This window comes from Mchenga conophoros, linkage group LG14 (genome assembly GCF_057382185.1).
Source record: "Mchenga conophoros isolate Kocher_MC1m ecotype Shallow Benthic linkage group LG14, M_conophoros_male_GT1.1, whole genome shotgun sequence".
In the NCBI taxonomy this organism is placed as follows: Eukaryota; Metazoa; Chordata; class Actinopteri; order Cichliformes; family Cichlidae; genus Mchenga; species Mchenga conophoros.
The window spans coordinates 15,285,357-15,311,824 of record NC_140539.1 but is presented as its reverse complement, the minus strand read 5'-3'; the positions used below and the strand labels follow the sequence as shown (position 1 = coordinate 15,311,824).

The following is a 26,468-nucleotide window of genomic DNA, read 5'->3' as shown; positions in this document are numbered from 1 at the left end:
TTATCACAATTCATTCTACCTAATTTTTTAGTTTTTTGAAGATGAAATATAACAACACCCGTAGTCTGTGACTAGTCCATACAAACAGTTACTTATTTATTAAACGAAATATTTAAACGGGTCTTTTAAAAATACATTTCACTAATATTTTCTTCCTTTATTTTAAATTGGCGGATGGATATGTTCTAGCGGTAATAGTGACAAGTCCGGACTTTCCCGTAAATCACATCACAGAAACCGTTGGTGGCGACCAGTGGCGATGTGTTCTCTTCTGCTGCCTTTGGGTGACGTCGGAAATGTAGCAGGCATTACCGGCAGTGACGTTTATTGAGTAATACGTAGAAAACTGTCACTAGTAGTGCTACAGTGAATGTTAATGTAGTGCCAGTAATAAAACTGATTTGATTCATGCGTCAAGTACATTTTGTTTTCGGGATTAAATTGTTTATGGTGTTTATCTGAAGTATTTTGACACAGGATTTTTAAGGTGAAATTGAAGCAAAGAGTTGACTAGTTTAAAACGGAAAGCAATGAAACATTATATACCAGGTGAAATGTTTTGCTTATTATTAAAATATTTGTAACTTATATTTAGAATATTTAAATACATTCAGGTTACGTGCACTTGTAAAATTTAACGAGTCAGCGTTGCGAGACTATTTACCACCGCGGATGTACACAGCGTTTCCATCGAACAGCATGTTGACGTCACGCACTTCGCCAGTCACCCTGCTCCGCTGTTACCGTGTGGAGGCTGTGTTCGCTGTAGCTGCTAAACGTTGTTTTTCAGGTGAAGATGGCAGCAGGTCCTCTCTCTGTATCTTCCAATGCCTCCACTAACAATGATGGGATTCTCATTGGCGACAAATTTTACTCAGAAGTGTACCTTACAATCGACAACTCGCTTGTACCGGAGGAAAGGCTCTCAACGACGCCGTCGATGTTCGACGGCCTCGACCTGAACACAGAGGCCGATCTTCGTATTCTTGGCTGTGAGCTGATTCAGTCAGCGGGTATTCTCCTCCGGTTGCCACAGGTAAGCGCTCTTGACTGCAGTGCATTAGTGTTGGGTGTTTAATAATAATAGGCGAAAGTTGATGTGGCTTGTAGTTTCTGCGGCCTAGTTGTCAGCAGTGTGCTAAATGTTAGCTCTTGACGTTGGCGTGGTGGAATTAAAATGGCGGCGATCCATTGTGCAAGGTTAGGCCAGTTTACACAAGACGATGTACAATTATGCTCTTTTTTTTCGCCCCCGTTCGACAGGTCGCAATGGCAACAGCTCAAGTACTTTTCCATCGTTTTTTCTACTCCAAGTCCTTCGTCAAGCACAGTTTCGAGGTAAGTGTGTTAAGAGTTTCCGGAGTGTTGCCGGGCCGCTGTCGGCCGGTATTGTTAGCATAGCATTGCATAACGTTGTACCTACGTTAGTGGCAGCCATATTGTCGAGTCTAACTCCACCAGTTAAAGAACTCAACGATGAAGTGAGATCTCCTATGAGTGTGAAACTGAGCACAGACTCGAAGTACACAATAGCACTGCATTAAAACACTTGCACTATTGTAGTGTCAGCATTGGTTTCAGTACATCATTACGTTTGTAGAGTGGATTGATAGGTATGTAAAGAGTACACATCACCCCCCACAACAAAACAGGATAGGGTTTATATTGTTGCCTCTTTTTTTTGTCTCGTGTTTGTGTTCTGATCACTTGAGCTCAGTTTTCTGTAGTAAACATTCCTGTTTGCTTATCATTTTATTTTCCAGATTGTTGCCATGGCTTGCATCAACTTGGCCTCCAAGATAGAAGAAGCACCACGGCGAATACGAGATGTCATTAATGTTTTCCATCACCTGAAGCAGCTCAGAGGAAAAAAGTAAGCACTCCAAATGAATCCAATGTTCTCCTCTTGAAAATAATTATTTAACATGTAAAAAATGCTGCATTGCAATGTTTTTTTTCCTGTTTTTGTTTTCTTATTTTTGTATTATGTAATGTTTGATGCTGATCTGTGTTTTTGCTGTGAAAGTGCCCTTTTGTTTATCCATGTACTCTAAACCATTTTAAAACTTTTCAGTTTCCGCTTCACTGGTAGTTTTGCAGTGTAATTGTCTACATTTAACATCAGTTTGACATTGCACTGAAATTAATGCCTCAAACAACTGGCTTCAAAAATTCAAGTCTATTATTTGTAAGACACAGTCACAGACAAAGCAGCTGTACCTGTGTCTTCATACAAATCTGTTGATGTCAATATTACAGATTTTGGCATTAACTTGACTTCTTTTTTCCCTTGCAACCAACTAACAGCGACCAGCTACATTTACCAAAGCCTGGGTGATGTGGAATGGTACGTAAGATGAAGCTGTCGGCATGAACCATGATGCGAGGGGGGTCTCCCTCCTCCCCCAGGCCCACCCCACCCCCTCCTGCGGGAGACTCCCGTGGTCTGAGCCACCGCGGGGCACTGGGATCGGGGATGACAGGTTGGCCGAAGGTCCTTGGCCCCCGGGGCGCCTTGAGGACTCCTGTGGTTCAGTCTTAAGCTTTGGGTATCTGTCCGTCATTCTGCGGACCCTTGGGTAATGTAGTTTTCTTCTCTGACTGCTCCTCACCATGCATTTTAATTGTGCTTAAAGAGCAACACCCCATCCACCACCAGCTGCAAACATGGCTTTTAAAGAAGTATCATCTTGTATGTTAGAATTAGAATGATTAGTTGGTTACTGTGAGTCTGTCGGTTTTGTGAGGGTCAGTGCATGTTCTCTAGCTTCAACAGTTTGCCATTATATGCTGTTAATTTGATATTGCATTTCTTAAGTGTAGCTGTGAGGTATATATAAAAGAGGTGTAATGTTAGGTTGGGATTTGTGCTTGTTGTATTGTCTTTAGTCAGAGGTTATTTTTGTTTTCGCTTTTTTTCCATGCATGTGGTTTGTAGTGTAACATTCACATTAGAATATATTTCAGACATTAGAATTGCAGACTCGGAACTTTATATTGAAGTTTACTGGTTTGTCAGGGGTCGTGCTATATAATGAATGACTCTCACAAATCATTGTGGTTTAATTCCATTCCAGATTTTAATTCCATCTTGTGGGCACGATGACAGGCAACTTGAGCAGACGTTGGTGTATCAGCTTTGTTCGTTCGTGTTTTTTTGTTTGTTTGTTTGTTTGTTTTTTGTGGATTTTCTTTCCACGAGTTTGTCTTCATCAGTGGAATGTTTTGGGGGTCAGTGAAGCGTAACTTGACTCAAAAAATCTCTGCTCTGAATGTTTTCCTTCAAAGTCTGGATTGCCTGCATCCAGACAGTGGTTTTGGTCAATTAATTTGCAGTATACTGACATACAGTATAAGAATATAGATGAGAATGAGTTGTGATGGAGTACAGTAATGGCGGCTTTCCATTTTTATTTTAAATTGGCGTTAAGATTGAGGTTCAAAACGTCTGTTGTGAAATCGTAATGTTAGCACCAAGTTGATATTTCTGTTAAGGCTGTGGCACAGGGTGTGTTTTTTGGGTTGAGGGCTGTCTTTGAATCTCACAAGCTTTCACTGGAACCACAGGAGTCCACAAACCCCAGCAAACTGTCAGGCATGCAAACAGTTAACTGTTGCTTTGAGTTGGTTGAAATGGGAAAAACGAAGGGGCGCAGGAATTCAGAAGGGCACTGTCTTTTTTTCTTTTTTAAATTTTGTTTTGTTTTGTTTTTTTTCTTTTAAATGCAAGAGGGAACCAATATTTTATTTTGATTCCTTTGCAAACTAGGACTCCAAGTCCATTGATACTTGATCAGAACTACATAAATACCAAAAATCAAGTCATCAAAGCGGAAAGGCGGGTCCTGAAGGAGCTTGGATTTTGTGTGCATGTCAAGCACCCTCACAAGGTGAGTTTCTTTTCTTTCTTTTTTTGGGTAATAACATTTTAAATGTAATAAGCAGCTAATGCAGCTGTACAGGAGACAGGGTTAAAATATTATTCTTACTTAACAGAACAGGTTTGATCTTGGAGACGCTCCTGGGGCTATTGAGCAGGGTATTTTTTTAACTTCAGTGTATGATTACAGATCGTTGTCCTGTATCTTCAAGTCCTGGAATGCGAGAAGAACCAGACATTGGTGCAGACAGCCTGGTAAGTTAATAGTTTTTCACAGACAACCCCCCCCCCCCCCCCCCACAGCAGCAACCTGTGTCATGTCTGCAAGAAGTGCTACCAGACCTGGGCTAAAGATGAAGTTGAACGAGTTTCAAATGGTTGAATTTCAGAAGAGCACTTGATTTATCTGCCAGGAACTTGGGACTGACCCATATGTGGACCACCTGTCAGATAAGTAATGTTCAAGTGCCTACCAATTTACAGGCACGCATTTGAAAAACATTCAACAGCCATTTTGCCCAGGTCTGAGGACGACATTTCCTCACTCCATTTGAACCCTTCCACTTTTTTTTTCTTCTTTTCCCTGATGGAGCAATTTGTGTTATTACAAATTTACTACTTGTCTCACTCTCTTATCAGCCCTTACATGGCTTACTGTAAAGTCTTTTTTTTTTTTTTTTTTTAATTTGCGGTGCCCGGGGGACTTGGTTTAACTTTGTCCTTTCTCTCTACTCTTTGATTAAAGGGTAGTCCATGCTGGTAAGTCACATAAAGAACCTCTGAACTCTGCCTCCTCCAACCACATGACCTCAGGAAGCTCCCCCCATTGGCTGGCTGCCCCTCTCCAGACAGCCAGTCCCAATGCCGAGATTCACTGAAGGGGGCGGGCGGGACTTTACCCAACAGCCAGCATCGTCTTGTTTTCTCTTGGGTGTCCAAAAGGATTTGTATTTTTTGGTCTTGCTATAAAGGTTTTCATCTGTAATAACTATTTTTGCCAAGTAGCTACAGATAGATGTATATTCTAACTTTTTTTCGTTTACTTGCATTTATCAGTGAAGTAAACTTAGCCAGAACAGACTTTTTTTAACTAGTTTACCTGCCCTTTTTTTTTTTTTAATTTACAGTAGGTATTGTGTCTTGTCCCCAACTGACGTGGTGTCCAGACATGTGTCTGTCTTACAGGCTGATCGAGTTCTCAGGTTTTGCCTCCATGGACCTGTCTCACCCACGCAGCACTCAGAATCCAACATCCATGTGTTATCTATAGCAGAGTTGGCATGCTAGTTTTGTTCTAGGCAGTTTGGACTGAAGACACTTTATCTGAATGGCAGGTTTTCAGCATTTGCAGCAAACTTTTAACTGGAGCAGTCCAAAATTTTATGTATGGTTGGAAATTGGTATTGACAAGGTAATCCCAGTGCCACTGCAATGCAGAGGAAGTTTGACTGTGTTAGATGTAGTTTTTTTTCTTTCTTTCCCCTAATGGTGGGTTTCTTGTGTGAGCTTTCTGGGATTAGTGTTTGGGTACTTTAAGGAGTCTCACCACCATGTTTCTGTTATCACACTTCTGTTTTTGTCTTTGTGACATCTATTTCTTAAGGACATAGATGTGACACTACCCCGTAACTTGCCTGATTCACAACCTGGCCATCATGCCATTCCTAATACTCTCCCAATGTCTAATCTCATTTATTCATTGTCCTAGACAACCCTCTGACACATAATCTGTTTTTAGCTAATCATCACCTGATGTCTTCTAGAGAAGACCTCTAATGAGTCTTACTAGAAGGGAGTTTCACTCAAGTGGACTTTGTGGTCATTTCAGTTTGCATTATACAGTTTTTACCTAAAGTGGTAAATGTTCTGTGGCTGAACCTTGAATAAATGTTAAAATCCGTTTTTACTTTGAGCATATCAGCATACCACTGACTTCAAGAACCACCAGTTGCATGCTACATGACATGCTGTGCTACCCAGTTCCCCTCAGATTTGTGGCAGCTGCATCTTAGATAAATATTCTACATCTGCGAGCCTGCATGTTCCCCACCTTGTATGGCATGTGCCCTTGTCTTAATCGTCATTAGAGCGTAACCTTGTTGGCCTCCGGGCACAATTAGATGAGGTGGAGTTGGCAGGTTACCAGTAGATAATTATTTTTTCACCATCCGTGTCTTCATGCTTTATTTGTGATGTGATGCGCTCTCATGGATGCCCCAGAGAGAAATGGACAAAGTTAAACCTGAGTTTATCTCACTTGAGCACTGTGTCAAATCCAACAGTCCAGGGGTCCAGTTAACTGTGCTTGTTCAAAGAAAATTAAAAAAGTTAAATCCCTGGTTAGGAGCTTGTACTGTAGAGAAATGTTACAGATTATTAACCTGCAGTACTGGGTTATAGTCAATGAGTGTAATATTGAAAGATGGATTTAAGGTTTTGTGTGGAGAAGATGCTATGTTTTTGTTCGTTCTTTTGTCTCCATAGGAACTACATGAACGATAGCCTGAGGACAGATGTGTTTGTGAGGTTTCAAGCTGAGACGATTGCCTGCGCTTGCATATACCTTGCTGCCCGAGCACTGCAGGTGAGAGGAAATAGTGAAAATCTGAAACTTTTTCCTGTTGATAGTCCCACATTGGCACATCAAAATGTCTTTGTCTAATAAGAGCAATTTGATAAATAACTCTGCCTTTCTTTTTCAGATACCGCTGCCAACCAGACCCCATTGGTTCCTGCTGTTTGGAGCCACGGAAGAAGAGATCAAAGATATCTGCATCACCACCCTGAAACTTTACACCAGGAAGAAGGTAAATATGAGTGCAGCGCTTTCCTATGCTTTGCATTAACTATAATCCATCCACAATGAGTGTGTTTTGTGACTATTGCTAAATAGATTACGCTCAAGTCCTGAATGATAAAACATGTCTAGAACACACTGAAGCATGGGCCGTCTTTAGTCGATTTTAAAAAGCACTGGGTCAAGTCTTGGTCAGACCCTTTGAACTCACATGTTGGATCAATGGATCAACTACTGTGATTGGCCTGTTCCAATTCCTCAGTGCTTTTTACGGCTACTTCCCCCCAGTTTTTAAATTTATTAGTGAGAGAATAACAATCATGATTCCAGTATAAGGAATAATAATCATCGAGAGCAGGACTCTCAAATGTGAACACGTTTCTGGAGGGAGATTTCTGAAACTATCAGGATTCATGTGAGGGAATGTACAAACAAGTGGGAAAATAGAGAGCTCGACATGCTCCTGATTCTTCATTAAATGCTGGTAGTCCAGAAGCAGGACATCATCAGTTACCTGAATGGCTCACATAGCACTGTAATGTAGTAGCATAATTGTTGATAAACCATCAATTTATCTGCTAACAGTTACATTAGGCTGCGCACATTCCTTCTGGGCATTTAAAATGTGATTATAGCAGAAATCAGCCAAGCATTTTGATGTGACTGGAGACTAAAGCAGACAACTTACCCATTAGACTTGAGCTGGGACATGAAGCAAGCAGAGGCTTCACTGTAACTGAGAGCTTTTCTGTGTTCAGACAGTGTAGAGTCTAAAAATTCAGATGAAATCCCAAATTGTACAGCTCAGCAGGCTGATCCAGCAGCTGTGGAGGCAAAACTTTATTTGTCAGTTTATTTTCCATTTGTTCAAAACTGAGCTTGAGATTCTCAAATAAAATAAAAAATACATGAAGTTAAAAAATGTTTTCAATTTAGGTAGGCCTTAAAAACAATTGAAAAAAAATCACGAGTAGTAGAGTTAGTTCAAAGGCTGATGTCATTTTTCTGCAATCTCGTCAACATATTGTGACAGATTACATCGATCCAGGGTTAAAATAAACTAGCATACACTCCTGCACTGTATGGCTCAGGGGAAGGTGCCTGAATGAAAGTAAGAGCTCTTTTTTTTTTTCTTCCCTTAGCCTAACTATGAGCAGCTGGAGAAGGAGGTGGAGCGAAGGAAAGTGTTCTTGGCAGAGGCTAGGATAAAGGCTAAGGGTCTGAATCCTGATGGTACTCCTGCACTGTCCACGCTGGGTGGCTTCTCACCTGCTTCCAAACCGTCCTCCCCTGTGGTCAAGGTGGAAGAGAAGTCCCCGAACCCCCAGACTGTCAAACCAGTTAAAAAGGAACCAGACAACCGTACCCAGGTCAACAAGAGTCCACATAATGGGTAAGAAACGCATTTTAAGTCAATATTTTGCCGTCATTTGTAACAAGGTAATAGTTGTGATCTCTTACTTGCCTGATAGTCTGTTTTCAAGTTCAAAATGTTTGTCTTCAGGTTAAGGAAGGAGGTAAAGATTGGGAGGAACAGTAGGAGTGGAAGTCGCTCTCGTTCAAGAACGCGTTCGCGGTCAAGATCGCGCTCCTTTCGCAGACAGTAAGCTCTACAGTTTTGTGTTTTAATGTGTGTGAATGTGTAGCTCTACCTTCCTAATGTTTAAAAAGATCTGATTTTCATAGTCTGGTTGTTTCTCATGTCCATTTTTCCCACCTGTTGTTTTCGCAGTTACAACAGCAGACGCAGCCACTCAGGGACCTACAGTTCTCGTTCACATTCTCGCTCTCACAGCCGTAGCCCATCACCACAGCGGCATCCGCCGTCACCACTCCTCCCCCACCTTAAATCCAAGTCCAGTCACCACAGTAATAGCGACTCCAAGCCCAGCGGTCGTCACAGCAACAGCGGAGGTGGAGGCTCCGGTCATAAAAGGAAGCGCTCGCACTCTCGGTCGCGGTCCCGCAGTCCAGTCAAAGTAGAAAGGGACCGTGACAGAGAGAGGGAACGCGAGAGAGACAGAGACCGCAGCTCCTTCGATCTGTCGTCAAAGAAACACAAACATGACCGAGGAAGTGGCCATCGAGACCGGAGGGACAGGGAGCGGTCCCGATCCTACGACAGGGACAGAGAGAGGGAGCGTAGCCACAAGAGCAAACACCACAGCAGTAGTGGGCACTCGGGACACAGCCGCCACCGTCGCTGAGACCCAAACCGACCCACTCAGGCTCTGGGGCTGATGGTCACATGAGTACTTTGAGTATATGCAAATCAAATTAGACGCGCCCTCTGAACATTGACTGACAGATTGATGTTTAAATTTAATATTTGTGCAGAAGGTAAAACAGAAGTTAACCAAACATCCATGTAACAGAAAAGATTCTTGTACCTTGCTTTATTGAAGACCAAAAATTTTCAAAAACCTTGTCGAAGCTGCCGTGACTGAAAACACGTTTAATTGGATTTGCCATTTTGTGTACCAGCAGGGGGTCCTTCCTCTGAATTTGCTGGGTTTCTCATACACACCTGGCGTCAGACCATCAGCGTATACAAGTTGATTTTAATTTTTCAAATTTTGTTGAAGTCACAAAACATCTGCCCAGCATTATGATTCATCTCAGTGGAAACAGTGGAGCCAGATATGTCACCACGTGTCTCATGTACAAATGTCTTTGATGGAATCGGGTTGCTTTGAGTCTCCTACAGAGCAGCAGATCTGTAGCTGACATTTATCTTGGGTGGTTGATGGTTTTGCGTCTACATGCACACTGCAGCTGTGACCACCACCATGAGGTGCTCTACAATTACCTTTAAACATTTGCCCAGACTGGCAAAGGCAAGGTTGTAGTGTGACATCAGCTCCAGACCCAACCATATATCCTGACAAACCATCTAGCCTACCCAACCCAGCCCCCTCTTGTTGTTGTTCCCCCCCCTTTTTTTTTTTTTAGTTTTACATATAATGTTATGGACATTTGGGGGGGAAATTATTTACAGTGTAAAGACGGAATGATGACCACTGACAAAATGTGAATGCTTTGATTTATAAAAGCAAATGGCTCAGTGGACGTACTGAAGAATAAATGTAAAATAAACATTCAGGAAAGATCAAAATGTTTGCACAGTCTTTGTTTTCTTTTTTTTTTATTGAACAGATATGTGGCTGATGCTGTATTTTGTACAGTTTCAAGAGTACTGTCTATTTGACTTTTTATTTTATTTTTTATTTTTTGACCTCCCAGCAGGGAGTGCAGACTTGCTGCAAAAAGATTTTAGGGTTGTCAGTTTTGTTACACTGGTTTTTAGTCTGCACGTGTTCATGTCCAATTTTTATTCAGTAATAAATGAGCTATGCCACTGACCTGTACACTCCTTTATTGAATTTGTGCCTGGTGTAAAAAACAAAAACAAAGAAGCATTGGTTCTAGTGGCAGGAGCCGTTGTTTGATTTGTATTGTTGCCTTAAGTGGAGACAGTGAAGTCTCAGCTGATCGGAGGGTAAACTGAAGCTATGATCTGAAATGCATGGACTCAAACAGTTGGGAATACATCTGATGCAAACGGTTTAATCCTGCTAGTTTGAGTTGGAGGCACGGTACACATGAAGGTTAAAAAGAAACTGGGAGGAAAAGTGACATTTATGGCAGCCAGGGGGTGCTGTAGGCCTTAAGTTTCAGTGTTATACAGCTTTCCATGTGTCCTCACTTGAATATCCTAAAACACTGATTAAGAGATTTAATGTAAGAAGGCCAAACGAGTTTAATTGTAGCCACAGCTGATACTTCAAACTCAAACAAAAAGGGATTCCAGAAGGTTTTGCTATGTATGTTTGTCATAGTTGCCATGATTGAGCAAAGTTTAACTATTTAGGGTCTGTTTTTAAGCAGGATTAATGATGAGTCATTGTAGAGAGTCAGCAGGTGGTATTCAGTCACCATTAATGGTTTTAAATACATTTTTTCCTGCTAGGACAGCAGCTCTCTGCATGTGTTATCAGTCACATTATGGTGATTTGTAAAACGTGCAGGTATTCGTTGAAGAGATAGCTGATGGAGACTACAGAGTATGTCAGAATTCCTGATGATGGACGTTAGTGGTGCTCCATGGAGATGGATGGTGAGAAAGGCAGTATTTTTCCACCAGCCCCGCAGAAAAATCGCTATGAAGCGAGATAAGGTGTTGGAGGTCACTTACAGGACTGACATGATATTCTCTGTGATTCACAGATAGTCCTGTAACACGCTGTACTCCAAGCAAAGAGGCTTCAGATCAGTAGTCACTGTGGTTACTTATGTGTTTATAGTACGAATAAACAACTGAAAGAGTGCATCACAAGCTGAGCCCGGCTCACTCAAAACGTCCAGCTGTCAGAAATGATTTGTTGCAGTTTAACTGAGCTTGATCTGAATTTGATTATTATATGTAACTGCTACCAGCTCTGACATGCACTGTGCTGTGTCAGATCCTACAGCCACGCTGCCAAGTGCTCCCTAACGCTTCACACCGAGTCATCTCCAAAGCTCGTGATTGAGGTGGTCCAGTTTCGTTCCTGCATGAGAAATGTGTCTCGAGGAATGAAGATTATGGAATAACTTTGGTAATTATCCTATTTTCTCCCCACGTGTTTCTTTCTGCACGTACTGAGGGTCTTACTAAAGTTACAGCATCTTTAAAGTGAGAGCCCGAGTGTAATTTACACTGATAATGTAATGACATCCAGGAGTTTGGACGGTGTTTCTGTAAAGGAAACCTTTAACTTCTTTCCTGACTGAAGAGCAAAAAAAACCAAACAAACAAAAATTCAGCGACGATCACGGCGTTCAGTTATTGTAAAGATTTATTACAGCGCTCTGTCTGATAGGCAGGCATGCAGAAGGTGCAGCAGGCAAAATATGACAATCACAACAATAACTGTTGAATTTTCAAATAGAATACAGCTTTCATTTGTTTGCAGTGTTAATTCAGAGTAATATAAAACAAGAGAAGAGGAAGACGAGGAGGAGACAAAGTAAAATCTGGCATTTGTAGTTTCAGTCGTCTTTCCAGACACGATAAAAGTGTTAAATGCCTGTAAAAATAAATACTGACATTATATAAAAACAATCAAATGCAATCGAACAACATGCTAAAGGTTAAAAGCAAGAAAAAACAACAGCAAACATCTATGATTCGCCACACGAGGCTGATATTAATGCTAATGTTTTTATACATTCACTGGAATACTTATAATCATCTTCACAGTTTGTGTGATTGTTAAAAATCTACAGCAGTTTCCATCCTGCTTCATAGATAGTTAGTAGGGGTGCAACGATACACAAAATTCACGGTTCGGTTCGATACTTTGGTGTCGCGGTTCGATATTTTTTCGATACAAAAAAATGTTCATGCCTTTTTAATTTGTCATTTATTAAAATTATAAATATATATTTCAACTCAAAAGTACAGTTTTTAAATTTAATGTTGCTGAAACAAAATAAAAAAAATAAATCTATCTGATCGAGAAATCGCTCATCTTTGGAAAAGAGAGTTTATTACAGAGAAATGGCTCTTTTCAAAATAAAAGCTATACTATACGCTTCTTCTGGGCTATATTCTCAGCAGCATATTAAACATATCAGGTCCCCATGAGGAGAATCATGTGCTAACGGCTGTCTAAATGACGGGTAAAGTTTGTAGATTGCATGCTTGTTGTTTTTGTCTGCTTCCACTTGTCTTTGCACTAGGATGTCTGTGTAAATGTGCAGTCATATTTGTTGTGTTCACACTAGTGCTGTCAGCGTTAATCTCATTGAAATGACGTTAACGCCACAACACGGCAAATCTCCGTTAACAAGTTACCGCGGATCGCCCCATGAGTGGGGCTGGACGCCCCGTTAACGGGCTAATTGCGCTAACGCACTAGTTCCCACAAATTGAGCATTGCGTGGCACATCCGACATACTGTTTTACTTTTGTCCATGACGCGCTTACCTTCAGGGTCATGCTTCACATGAAGACCAAGATGGTTCCAAAGGCCAGATCTGAATGAGGGTGGGGGAGGTTCAATTTGCCATGTTGCAACGAGCTTAGCTTCTGTCTTGCTAGCTTGCACTGCGCTCAGTGGATCTGCACTCGACAGTGCAGCCTAGGCGGAGTAGTCGAACGCAGATCCACTGAACGCTCAACACAGACAGCATCATCAGAAGAAAAGTTGATAAAATAACTAAAAAATTTTGTATTGTTCGATACATATGCGTACCGAACCGAAAGCACTGTATCAAACGGTTCAATATCAATACAAGTATCGTTGCACCCCTAATAGATAGATAGATAGATAGAATAGAGATTTGGAAACTAAGCCACCATGGCAGCACTGACAGCTGATATCGCTACTTTAACACAACTCTGGCATTCATGTTATAACACATTCACTTTAAACACAAATCAACACTGTTCAACTAAAAAGAGCAAGAGCTTTATGAAACCTTTACAATACAGCAGGTCAGCAGAGGTGCTGAATATAATAATGATATCTAATAGCATAAAACTTTGTCTCAAATGTAGTCAGGAAAAACTTTTATATAGCACCAAATCACAACAGCCGCCTCAAGACACTTTATACTGTAAAGTATAAAGCAACCCTACAATAATAGAGAGAAAACCCCAACAATCAGACAACCCCCTATTGACCCTGTGCACGAGAAAATGCTAACTTCCTGGTTTGAGACCGGATGTGGGGTTGTACATTTCCGGTAGCTTTACTTTGCGGTCAATCGCTACTGCAAAGATATACTCCAAAATCATGTCCAAAACTCGAAAACGGAAAGATCGCGTTAAGTTACAAAGAGCAGAAGGTGGGAACACTCACCACTGTTGTGTCACAAAAAATCTAATGATCAATTTTGACGTTTAAAGAGTTTAGATCGATCAGTTGTTTACATCACTCAACACAAGCAGAACTGCATCACTGCAGCAGAAGACACATTTCACATTCAGAAGCACATCTCTGTATAGTGACTGGTCTCATGATTTAAACAGGCAAATGTTCAGCATTCAAACTACAGGTGAAGAATAGTCAAACCAGATGTTTCCCCCATTATGTTGATATCAGCTAGTCAAGTACACACCTACACAGCATGTTAACAAACCGAGAAAAAAGCCACACAAAAAATGAATGATTGCTGGTAAGGGTTTCTATACATTAGTATTTACGAAGGGTATGTTGTGACTTACCTTCAAAATTACAGTGGTCCCTCGCTAATAACGCGGTTCACCTTTCACCTCGCTGTTTCGCAGATTTTTTAGTGCAAGTTTGCATGCTTATTTTTTTTACGTCACATTGTGTCCTGCGTCCTGATCGCTGCAGACGATCTCCTCCGTGACGTCTCTCATGTACAGTACAGAATCGCTGCATCGATCGCTAGCAGTGTGACTCTGAAGAGCAGTACTGTATGTCCAGGAAAAGTTTTGCACCGTCAAAAAATAAAATTGGCTTTCTTGATTTCACCTATCGCTGGTTATTTTTAGAACATAACACCCGCGATAAACGAGGGACAGCTGAGAAATATAACATTTGAATCCCTTTTCTCTTTTGCTCTGAGGCCCGGGGAAAAAATATCGACAAGTCAATGAACATCATTTACAGACATATTGGGTAAATGCCCAAGACATCTATAGAAATGTAAATCGCCGCTTGATTCATTCACTTGATTAACGTGTTTTGGATCGTAAACCAGGCGCGAATAGGACACCGGAAACAAAGCTCCCCACAGGAGTTTCCGCACCGGAACGTGCACACAGTCAATTGAGCAAGCTCATGGCAACGATTGGAAGGAAAAACTCCCTTTTAACAGGAAGAACGCCCCAACAGGACCAGGCTCAAAGAAGGCCAGGCATCTGCAGCTACTGGTTGGGGGTGATTGGTGGGAGATGGGACAAAAAGGCAAACTATCGGTGTGAAAGCCAGAGTTTAATAATTATTAGTGATTAAATGTGAAGATAGTGGTCAGAAACAAGATGGTAGGCTGTATCCATCCTGATTGTCAGCAATCGGAATCAGTAGGTTTCATTCATCTAGGACCAAGATTATCCAATTCCTTTCTGTCCACAGTTTCTTGAGATGCTGCCGTACCCCAATGAATGTAAATATTAATTTTTATAAAAACTTAAGTGCAGTCATGGGGGAATACCCCACTGGCTTTAGGGCCCAAAGTCATGTGTGTAAGTAGGTCATAAGGAAGGAAGGAAGGAAGGAAGGAAGGAAGGAATAAAAATGTGAGGGAGAGACATGATGTAAATAATATGATTTGTAAGCAGATGCAGGTCAGCTCTGCTGTGTGTGTGGTGGTGGGGGTAACAGGGACAGCTAAAAGTACAAACGGGTAACCTGACCTGGTGGGAAAGGCTGTGTTATGGCTGCATTTACACAGCTGACAGGGGTTTAGCCAAAAGACCGACGAGAGAGAGCTCGTCTGTCAAACGAGTTCAAATTAAGACCACCTTTAGCAGCTTTAATGTTACATATAACTTCAAAAAGTGCTAAGGCAGCATTCACCTGTGGGTAGAGAGAGTGAATACCTGTCTGTCAAAGTTCAACTGGTGCACACTATCAGTTAGAGCCAATTTAAACACTCACATCTTCACTCTTTCTTCATCCATCCGTCTCAATTTTCAGGGAGAAAAATAAAAATCTAATGACACATTTCCCCCCAAAATAAAATAATAAAATCACACAAGCTTTTAAACCCAAACCCGAGGAACAGGCCTGTTCTAAAGTAAGCCAGCTCACCTCCACTCTCTCTCTCGCAGAGTCATCGAAAATCAGTGTGACTCAACTGGCAACCTTTCTAAATCCACAAGGAAACCACTCATTTGCTTCAGTGATTTCTTAGAAACCTGTGATCCAAACTCCACTATTAGGCAACAGCTGTGCTGACGCTGCTCCCGACCCGTTTAAGCTAGGAAAAACCCGGTTAGTGATGAAAAAAACAGAATACAGCAGGATACATGACACAAAATGAGTTAAACATATCCTATTATTGGCCCTGTTTGACATTTGAGGAAATATGCTGTCCCCGGCTGCCACCCCCTTACCAGGAGTTAGTCATAGCCAGACTAGTCAAACTCAAATTCCAGTCTTTACACTAAGCTTTAGCTTCATTTCACTTGACCCACACAGCTACATGAAAGCAGCCTGAATCATCTCTTCCAGTTCTTGGCAGGAAGGTGACTGCATATATCGCAAAGTGCTGAACTATTCCTTTAAGATCACTCACTCTCTCTTTCACACACACACACACACACACACACACACACACACACACACACACACACACACACACACACACACACACAATTCCAGTATCCAATGTGCTCCCCATCTGCTGTCCATTAGGCTCGTTTTTCATCCTTCCTGCTTTCCAGAGGAACTGTTCAGTCTCATTATTGCTACAACTCCTTATGAGGTCTTTGCTTTGATGAAGTCTTTATTGTTGAATACTACTCTGGACTCTAAATGTGTCATTAAACGGAGAAATCCCAACTTCCCACTGATGCCTGCTTCGTTTGCTTGTAGGAGCAAAGCGGAAAAGTCAGGTGACATCTGAACACGTAAAGCAAACATTTGCTATCGCTGATGGCGGCCTACGTGCCGAGAAGCATGGCACACGGGCAGGTTGGTTAAACGTAATGGTAAATACAGGGAGTCGTGTTTTTGATACGTAACCATCCTTCATTAGTCTTTTATTGCTGGTTTAATGTCTAAAAATCCTTTTTCTTATTTGCGCTCCATCATTACTACGACTGAAGACAGAGCTGGTGGTGCTATTGACAAGTTACTAGCAGTGCGCTTAGTTTTTCTTCTCAGAGTCACCTGCTGGGGTTTTTTTTATCCCCCCGTCTTGTAAATGCTTACAAGAAACAAATATCCTACATGTGGAAGTCAGCGTATGTTTGGCTGCGCGTTCGCGTCCCCGCCGCCGTCTCGGTCGGTGCCGCTCTCACAGGTAGGTGGTGGTCTCTCTGTTCTCCCTCTCTTTGGCCTGAGCCACAGCCACGTTGATGCACTGCAGCCACTCTTCAGCGTGTTTCTCATCCTGAGCCTTCAGCACGTACGTTTTACTGTCGGTGAAGATCTCGAAGGCGCGCGGCAGACCCCGGTCCCGACGCTTCTTGGCTACCACCTGCAAACAGAACAAGTGGGTGGGGAAGATTAATAGACAAGACGACTTCATCATCTAGCTCGTTTGGAGGAGAGCTGCTGTCTTTTTAAAAAAAATGTGTTTTGGCTTCATGTTGGTTTCTTCTATCATATTTATAGTAGCTTATTTATCCTTGTCAAGCTGATCTGCTTAGCTCTGAATCCTGGGAAGAGTTTAGACCTTTAGGTCAGATGATATATTAGCTTCAAACTGACAGAGGTGTAAGTAGCGCTGATGGTGATCAGTGGTGAGGATATGGGTAAGTGATGGAAGCGTTCTGAGGGATGATGGCAGTCACCTTGACGCTTTGCACCTTGCTCAGCTCAATCGGGATGTCATCCAGCTCATCCTTCTGTGGGGAGGACACACAGTGACTTTAAATACTTTACTAGGAGATAAAAGAATCACAAAGAATCAGAAACTGATTTCAAAGTGCTTTAATTCATCTGTAACGATCAAACACATCCTGCTAGTAAGAGGTGATTCGCGAGGTTGCCGGTAGGTAGAAGTGGCCAGCTCTCCTCCTGCAACAGAAAGCACTAGAATTTCTACAGTCCTCCCACTCCTCAGTCCCCTCCTTTCTGTATTTTACCCACCTACCGTAAGGGCCATTTGAATTGTATGAGCTGGTAAGTTTGTGTGCATATTGCAACACAGCCATGTCTTCTTACCCCCATATTTGGTTAAGCGGTTACAACCACTTAACCAAATATGGGTGCAGACTCATGGCAAGTTACCACATCCTTTCTTTAGTGTGTGTGTGTGTGTGTGAGAGAGAGAGAGAGCTGAAAAGCTATTGGGGTCGACATGTTCACAGGCTGTGTTTTCTGCTGGGGATTCAAACAGACATTTGATTGATCTGAGCCATACGGAGGAATTTAAAATCAACTAAATCTGGAAAAAAGTTCACATCTGACCTCAGAATCAGCAGATTTTAAACATTGCATTAGGTTTACTCTATTTCAAGAAGCCATGTATCTTCATGCTATAAATATCTAGTACATAGGTGTAGTGTTAAGTTAAGAAGGCAGCCACGTGACATGTTTTTCCAGATTAGGAAATACTGCTGCCTGTGAGCTGTAAGCATGAATGAAACTTACTTCACAATTTTTTTCTCTGTATCAGCAGAAATGTCGTTGTTGCAAAATTGAGGCTGTACCTAATTTTTACCTACATTTTCATCTCGCAGCTGTTTTTGGAGGTATATAGACATGTTAATTTGTGCAACAACGTCAGCTTTCACATGATCAGTCTGGCTTACAGAGAGACTCGGGATCAGTGGATGATCAGAGTACCAGGTGACACATGAGGAACTGGAGGTTCTGTTCTAAAAGGTTGATGTGGACTTCATATAAAACACGACTGATGAATTTTGGCTGCAGAAAAGACGGCAAAAGGTAAACTGGATGAGGTGTGAGATACACGAACCTATGTGCTTAACCTCCACACATCCCAGCTGTTGGGCCATGAATGCATTTTAGGATGTGACAGAGTATGCACACTTCAAATCCACTATAACCAGTTTCTTCCTTCCGGCTGCTTCCTTTTCGTTGCCACAGATTTCCTGATGCAATTTATGCCTTCACCCCAGTTTCAAAATAGGGGTTTTTCACGTGTCAACCACTACACTGTGGAGCCACAGACTCACACATAACCTATATGTAAAAATGTTGGGGGGGTTTCTTGTTCCTTTTACTTGTGCACCAGAGTACGATGCATGTCTGACAGTCAAAGCTGCCTGATCGTTCAGTACGAAGGAAATATTTTTTGGTTCTCGTCAGGAAAAAACGTCTTTCACAACATGCCAACCACCTCCAGAACCTGCTGGCAGAGACAGACAGGGCTCTGAGAACAAAGACACAAAACCTTCCCAATCTGCGGTGGCTGCAAAACAGCAGACTCCATTACCATCTGGATCCGAGCACAAAGACTTTTGTTTAAAGTTAGGGAAAAAACAAAAAGAAGCAGGAGAGAGATGAATATTCCCCTGTTTCCATAAACTCCTCTATGCTGTCCTCTAATTTGGAGAGCTGCTATTTTAGACACAACACTGACTAAAGTCCAGATGACACTCGATCCCTATAACAGTTTCTCCTGTGCAGATGACTGCCATAAACTGTGTTTGATAAAGCAAGGAGGGAGAGATCACGTTTACTCAGATGAGAGTCAGTATTTCACGTTCAAGGCTCTTTCTCCTTGAGCTACTTGTGCATAACCATTTCTGCAAGTAAGTCATGTTTTTGTAGCATCACACTTTGTCTTTGCGAGTCCCGCCCCTCCCCCAAGAGTCCTTAGCAGGGCCAAGATTTGTTATAGCTGGATTCATCAGATGCTCCTGCTGAGGTGCCATTTCCACTGTTTCATACAGTTTCATCATGATTTAAATCACACGAGACATAGTAAGATTACTGACAGCTTTATAAGCGAGAGGACGGGACCATGCGTAGGTGTATGTTTATGTGTTAGGGTTCATTTTCAGTGTCTACCTACCGATTTGCCTCTCCGGAAAAGGAGCTGATTTCCCGCCAAGGTGAAGTAGCGGGTTTTCCAGCGCTTAATGAACTTCCAGCGAACCTGTTTCTCTTTCAGCTTCCCCTCGATCAAAGGCTGTCCCTCCTGGTTTACGACTATAGATAGCACACAAACACATGACAAACGTAAAGGAAAGAATGAAAAAAATTAATTAATTAATTAACAAGATATTATACTTATTATACTTTGCAATTAACCTAACATGTCGGTCACTCTGATGTCCTCACAAGCTGGTAAAGCAGAATCAATGCTTCAATCAGGTAAAAAAAAAAGCACCAAGTTCGTGACCTATGCTGTCAGCAGGTAAGAGATGTTAGAGAAAGCTTGTCCGTCTAATAAGTCATGCAGAGGTCGGTATGGGTTACCAGCCAGCTGCTACAGCTGATGGAGTCCACACATTCAAGCTAAAATCCAACTGATTTCTTTCTTTCTGTTTCTGTCTCCATCTTCTATGACTCTCAAGTACTGTGCAAAAGGATTTGGGTGTGCAAACATACATGGAATTACATTATATAAGGCATAAACACAGTGTACAATTCTAACAAGCTTAAAAGTCAATATTTGATGTGACTTCAGCAAAGTCTGAACTCTCTTAGGTGTGGTTTCTTGTAAGCAGTCTTCACGAATAGTTCTTTAGACTTCTTGAAGGAAATTCAAAGCTTTTCTTTAGACGCTGGCTGCTTTTTGTTCTGTTAAGATGGTCCCACACTGCTTCAACAATGTTGAGGTCCGGGCTCTGGGGAGGCCTGTTTATGACTGATCGTGTTTTTCTATTAAGGTATGTTTTTATCACATTGTCAGTACGTTTGGGATCATTATCATGCTGAAAAATGAAGCTGTTACCAATCAAACATTTTCTAGATGGTATTAGACAGTGGATCAGAATCTGATGGTGCTTTTCAGCATTCTTAATTTCAAGAGTTTTGACACGATCCCAAACACCACTGGCTGAAATGCAGCCGCAAACCATGATAGAGCCTCCACCATGCATTTTAATCACGAGTTCAGCTTCCCACTATTAAATGAGCATTATAATAGTGCAACAGGAAGTGCTCCCGAATCAAGTGCCTTCAAATACCAATCACAACCGTTCCCTGCATCATGCAGCTTTCCTGCAGGTTTCCAGGAAGTTAAATTGGAACTGACACATAACGGATATTGTGTTGCTGTGAGAAAATGACCTGGCAGGTTAAAGACCGTTTCAATCCCAACCTGACTAAATCAGACATCAGTGTCATAATGCACTGCATAATGTCTCGAAGTGTTCGCGCCTGCAGCGCATGTGTGCAAACAGTTCCTGTGTACTCTAAGCGCTCCGTGGGCATGTTTTGGCATGTTCAGGTTTGGCGCCAGTTTAGAGAGAAAGAGGAGCGAACAGAGCAGCCCTTTGTATCCGCCATATCGTGGTTAAAAACAGATTAGGCAATCTGATCAGTGTTTGGAGTGTGGCCTCCATGCTGAGCAGATGACTCCCAAAGGGGTTTGAAACCAAACCAAACACACCACGAAAGGTCATGGCAACCCCAAATCAGAAGAGAGGAGAGCAGAAAGAGGGGCTTCTTTGCTGCTTTTCTGTTTCCACATTATTTCCTTTCCTTTTATGGACAACAGAGAAACCAAAGACAGCATTTTAAACACATTATTTCAGGCGTGATAACTTTTTACTGGTATTTAATAGTATGTTTTGACAATTTATAAACAAAATAATGAAAATGATTTATGACAGCACAACAATATAGAAACACATTGTTACGCAGGGCTGTGGAACACCGATTACTGCAGTCCTGCCACTGTGGGCAACTAGGCTGAGTGCTTCATCTAACAAACATTTTGATTTTTAAAAAGTCCTTTGATGCATAAATCCTCGTGTCTCATCACTTCGCTTTGATGTAGACACCTGGAATGGTAACCTTTGTTGTCCGCCCCAGGCGTGCGCAGTGGCTTTCAGTCTTTCATCGGAGACACGCTGATGTCAAACGAGCAAAGACACAGCTAATAAAACACACACACACATACACTAAATCATAAGCAAATACAAAAGGTCCACAGTAATGTGCAGAAACAGGAAGGTTTTGCATGGAGCTGTTGTTTAGTTTGCTTTCCATGTGTGGTCAGATCACCCATTTTAGTGCCAAACCTGACAAGACCCCCTCTGCATATGGCTCTTGATCAATGACTGCAATGTTATGGGAGTGACAGGATTTCAAAAATGGGAAATGAGTCATGTCTCCAACCCAAATGATTTCCAGAAACATCTCCTACAAACAACCCTAATTTCTCCCTCGGGCCTAGACATATATATTAAAAGAAACCCTCTACAAGCTCTGGAGTTAGCTTTTATAACGTGTAACTGCTTGATACTTTGATGGTTTGCTGTTCTTGGCTTCACGACCACACGATCAACTCAATATTAGGTGTGAGTAGAGCAGGGACACGTATCCTGAACACAAACGCAAAATCTCAAATTACTCACTGTGATGTTAGCAATTCAGTCTCCATGTAAGTGACCCTATTAGAAGGCTTTAAATTATTATATATTATTACTAACTTATTGTATAATAATTTAAAGCTGTATCACCAACCACAAATGTCTTCTTATGGTTTAAATATAATTTCCATGGAAAATGATATCACTAGTGGTTCCTGGAAATTCGAGCAAGGGTGAGTTAAAAAAAAAAAAAGAGAGAAAAGAAAACAACAACAATGGTGCAAGTAGAGACAAAACTTTCAGCACGTTCTATTCTCGTGAAGCAACCAGGCATTACACAAACTGTAAACACAGAGGTGGTTACAGAGTCCAGAGACAAACGCTACGTGGCACACAGAGAAAAATAAAGATTTCACAGGACTCAGTGCGGTCAAGTGAAAAATGTCCTGTGATTCGGTAGCTTGTAGAACCACTTTTAGCAACGATGACTTGAGTAATCGTTTTCTGTAAGAGTTTATCGGTCTCTTGCATTGTTGTGGAGCAATTTTGTCCAGCTTCTCTTTACAGCGTCGCTTCAGTTTATTGAAGTCTGGGTGCATTGGTTTATGCGCAGCTCTCTTACTGGAGCTTTATATTTTGGTGTTAAATCTAGATTATACCCCAAATCCCCCTACAATGTGACCTGCACCATAATCTGACGTGCACCTGCCTACAGATGTATCTACATGTCATGTGGACATTGCAATTCCTCTTTTCAGTACCATCGATTCCTCCCTTGCATTTCCAGCTACATTTTCGCCACAGTTTTTGAATGGATCGGTAGAAGAAGAAGAATCATTTAGTCAAAATGAGGACTATTCCTAAGGTCATGTCTCCAGGCCATGTCCCATGATTTTCTTACATCTCAGGGATGTAAGAAAATCCCTGGAAAAGATGCACAAAGAAGTGGATTTTTTATTTATTTATTTTTTAAAAGTCAACAACAAAGCTGAGCCCAGCATTTGTATTTGTTTCTATCGGTCATGGTCATGTCAGTCGTGATCATTAACATGTAAAATGCAAGCATGAATGCTAGCAGTGATGGCACCTTGGTGGCAGTTATGAATAGGTTAATGCACAGACTCACTGCAGAAGTTCGATTCAGCTATTATCCGGTTGTTCAGTCTGACGTCACTAGCCATGTCTGGGCCTAAACTCCGCTGCAGGTCCATATATCAAGCGATCACTGTGGCATTACTGAGAGTTGAAAAACTGTCTAAAGTCTTTCATCTTTAATAAAATGATCAGCGTTCTGCTCTACCAGGTGTAACAATTGAGTTTAACATCCAGGCATCCATGAAAACGGAATTTATGACATTTAACGGAGTTAGAAGTTAGCAGGGAGTTAGCTCGCTAGCTTCTATCTAAATACAATATAGCATGTCCTGACTGCGGGGTTTAGGAAACAAATTAAAACGTACAGCTCTGTTATCACTTCCAGCATAAATGAAGACAGAAAACTAAACAGCAGTGACGTTTGTAGGGTTACTGAAGTTTGGCTAGCTGGTATATAATGATGTGCTACGTGACCGCTAGCGACACAGCTATGTTAGCATAATATAAGCAAGCTAACTTTTTTTCCACTCGATAAAAGTTAATGTGAGTGTTCTCGGTGGTCAGGAACAAATGTAATCGCATGGCAGGATGCTGTAAAAGGACCAAATTTCAGCCAGGAGAACAACTGAGATAATCCATCCACAATACGAGGTTAGTCATTCATATACTGCTGCATGGGCTGGGCTGTAGTTACATCATAAGGTTTTAAAAATTGAGCTTAAATAAATCATTAGTGGTAATAAAAGCCAAGGGAGGTCAACAATGATCACCGACTGTTTTAGGAGATTTTTGAGATTAAATAGAAGAAAATACATAACATTAAACATGTTAACAACACAAAAGCCATATTAAACGCAGACTACTTTAGGCCCGGAAGTAGGATTCGTCACATCATCAGTTAACGACCGGATTGTCCCAGTCGGGTTGACGTCTGCACATTGACTTGATTCTTTTCTTTCTCAGTCATTCTGTTGTAGATTTGCTGACGTCCTTGGAATCACTGCATGATTGCATGACGCATCAAAGCTTTATCTGTCAGACAGATGGCCTCACATTTGAGTTTAGAATACTTTGGTACACAGAGGAGTTCGTGGTCGATTCAATGACAGCAAGGTGCCCGGGTCCTGTGGCTACAGAACATCATCACCTCTCCACCACAGTGTATGACAGTTGTTGTGAGGTTTTTGTGCTGACATGATGTGTTTGGTTTTTCCAAACATGTTGCTGTGTGTAACTGTCAAACATCTCCACTTTGATCTTATCTGTCTAAAGAACTGTGGTCCAGAAGTCTCCCAGCCTCTTAATGATACTGTCATGAACTTTAATATTTAACAGTGAACTGAGGCCTGTAGAGTCTGAGATGTAGCTCTTGGGTTTTTGCAGTTTTTCTGATCACTGTATGGTCGAATTTTACCTTTTTAAATTCCTGTGGAAGCAGTAAGTGTGTACTTAGTTATTCACAGGACTGCATATAACATAATGTAGTATATACATGCACCACTAGCACCGTTTCCAAATCAGGCTTCACCAAACCTAATGCCATACCCTACCTACAAGTGTCCTGTTACACATAGATCGTACTTCATTTTGTTCTGATGTGCCATTGTCATTGATTCTGCTGCCAAATCCAATTGATGGTTTCAAAACTGCTTCCAGAAAAAATCTCGGTGACTGACTCAACCTTTACTGGAAACCTTAGGGACAACATTAAAAAAGAGCAAGATTAAATTCCAAAAATAATAATAATAATGGATTGGATTTATAAAGCGCTTTTCAAGGCACCCAAAGCGCTTTACAATACCACTATTCATTCACTCTCACATTCACACACTGGTGGAGGCAAGCTACGGTTGTAGCCACAGCTGCCCTGGGGCAGACTGACAGAAGCCAGGCTGCCATATCGCGCCATCGGCCCCTCTGGCCAACACCAGTAGGCGGTAGGGTAAAGTGTCTTGCCCAAGGACACAACGACCACGACAGAGAGCCCGGGGATCGAACCGGCGACCTTCCGGTTACAGATACGCTTCCCAACCCCCTGAGCCACGGTCGCCAAAAATATATCCTTATGTAGTAAAGTTTTAAATAAGAGAAGAAATATAAGCTGGAAAGTGTTGCAGTAGAGCTGCATAAATGATGCCACACATGTACAAAGGCCATGACAGCCACATATGTATTAGCTAACATGCTTCCCTAATCTCGCCCTATGATGTCACCAGAACCTCCAGTTGCACCCTTGAGAAATGCTGCCTTGATTTGACAAACTTTCACTAAGCCTCAAAATTCCATTTATAGCAATGACACTCAAAATTTCACAGTGTGATGAACGTCTCTCTTTTCCAGAAAATGAGATGAAAATTTCTGTCTTCGCTGATTGAATGTGGGAGGATGACACTTAGATGGGGCTTTCCATATTTTTGAAAGAAGTCGATTTGTCTTCCCGAGATTACCAAATGTGCTCAAATCCACACGTGGAGAGAAAACTGATGTAATCACCATATATTTTTATTCCCCTTTCTCTTCTGCTGCTTGCCAGTTAAGTGAGTGCAACAGCATGTTGTCCAAGTGAAAATACTGAACAGCCCAGGGAGCGCAGGATAAGAGGACACACTTGGTATGTGCCGTATTCAGGCATGTCCACACATACACGCACACACACACACTGAACTGGTCATTAACGCACACTTCAAAGACATTCCAGTAGTTGAACTCAACAGTATATCATAAAGTATTATGGAGTTGTACCAACCACGGGCTGCACTCCATAATAAGTTGAAGTGAAAAGCGCTTTTCCTTTTTAGCTTTAAAAAATGAAACAAGTTCTCTCTCTCTCTGTGTGTGTGTGTGTGTGTGTGTGTGTGTGTGTGTGTGTGTGTGTGTAACCTCTGGCCAAGTCAGCAAGTTCTTTTAATTAATTAATTTTTTAATCATTGTAGCACAACCATATAAAGTATTATAAAGTCAAATCTTGGCTGGGTGCCGCTTGCTATATGAACAGCATGCATACATGTAAATATGTGAACGGACATGTGGGAAAAAAAAGCCATCTAAAAGTAAAATATTCCAGTTTTTTCAGGGAGATGAGTTGAGTGTATTTCTGTCATTTACTGTAACTTCAGCTAAAAAACTGGACAGCTTTCAGTTGGACAACTAAGTTCCCAGGGGATGGTTCTGAGTTTCCGTCTTGGCCTTGAATACGTTATTGCAGTCTTGTTTTATGACCACGTTCCTTTACGTGAAAACATGTTCATGTGCCATGAACTGTACTGCCATGACTAAAGCCGCGAAATACATTTCCTGTAAATCCAGTCTGGCTGCATAAATGCAATCATTTCCAGTACAGAACAAGTGCAATAAATCTTGCATTTGTTCCATACTGAATGAAGCAATTCAGGTCATTTTCTGCTAAAATGACCTGAATTGGGCAACAGTTTGGCTTTTCAAAAAAACTATTTCAGTAGCTACATATTACAACCCATATTGAAAAAAATGGTAACACTGCATTAAGTATAAACAACAGAATACAATAATTTCTTAATTACTTCATTACTAAAAATTCT

General features: G+C 41.5%; 2 protein-coding genes across 4 annotated transcripts in view; one reads left to right on the top strand and one right to left on the bottom strand.

Annotated features, from left to right (window-relative positions):
* Nucleotides 1–706: 706 nt before the first annotated feature.
* Nucleotides 707–10,039, top strand: ccnl1a (cyclin L1a). 3 transcript variants are annotated; one of them, XM_085245465.1, is made up of 10 exons: nucleotides 707–1,036; nucleotides 1,264–1,338; nucleotides 1,764–1,873; nucleotides 3,770–3,890; nucleotides 4,071–4,135; nucleotides 6,365–6,464; nucleotides 6,583–6,687; nucleotides 7,820–8,070; nucleotides 8,182–8,280; nucleotides 8,410–10,039. In XM_085245465.1, the coding sequence occupies exons 1-10, from the start codon at nucleotides 797–799 to the stop codon at nucleotides 8,882–8,884; spliced, it is 1,641 nt and encodes a 546-aa protein (XP_085101591.1). In that variant the 5' UTR covers nucleotides 707–796; the 3' UTR covers nucleotides 8,885–10,039. The 3 variants fall into 3 exon arrangements, with proteins under 3 accessions (XP_085101591.1, XP_085101592.1, XP_085101593.1); XM_085245466.1 differs by lacking the exon at nucleotides 707–1,036 and adding an exon at nucleotides 2,308–2,579 and having other exon boundaries at nucleotides 1,307–1,338; XM_085245467.1 differs by lacking the exon at nucleotides 707–1,036 and adding an exon at nucleotides 2,308–2,483 and having other exon boundaries at nucleotides 1,314–1,338.
* Nucleotides 10,040–11,489: 1,450 nt separating this feature from the next.
* Nucleotides 11,490–26,468, bottom strand: part of veph1 (ventricular zone expressed PH domain-containing 1) — a 93,740-nt gene continuing 78,761 nt past the window's right edge. The window contains exons 13-15 of the mRNA XM_085245461.1: nucleotides 19,347–19,483; nucleotides 17,155–17,208; nucleotides 11,490–16,838 (exon numbers count right to left, since the gene is read on the bottom strand). Coding sequence (XP_085101587.1) covers nucleotides 16,656–16,838; nucleotides 17,155–17,208; nucleotides 19,347–19,483 — 374 coding nt within the window. The 3' untranslated portion in view covers nucleotides 11,490–16,655. The remainder of the gene's footprint in view (nucleotides 16,839–17,154; nucleotides 17,209–19,346; nucleotides 19,484–26,468) is intronic.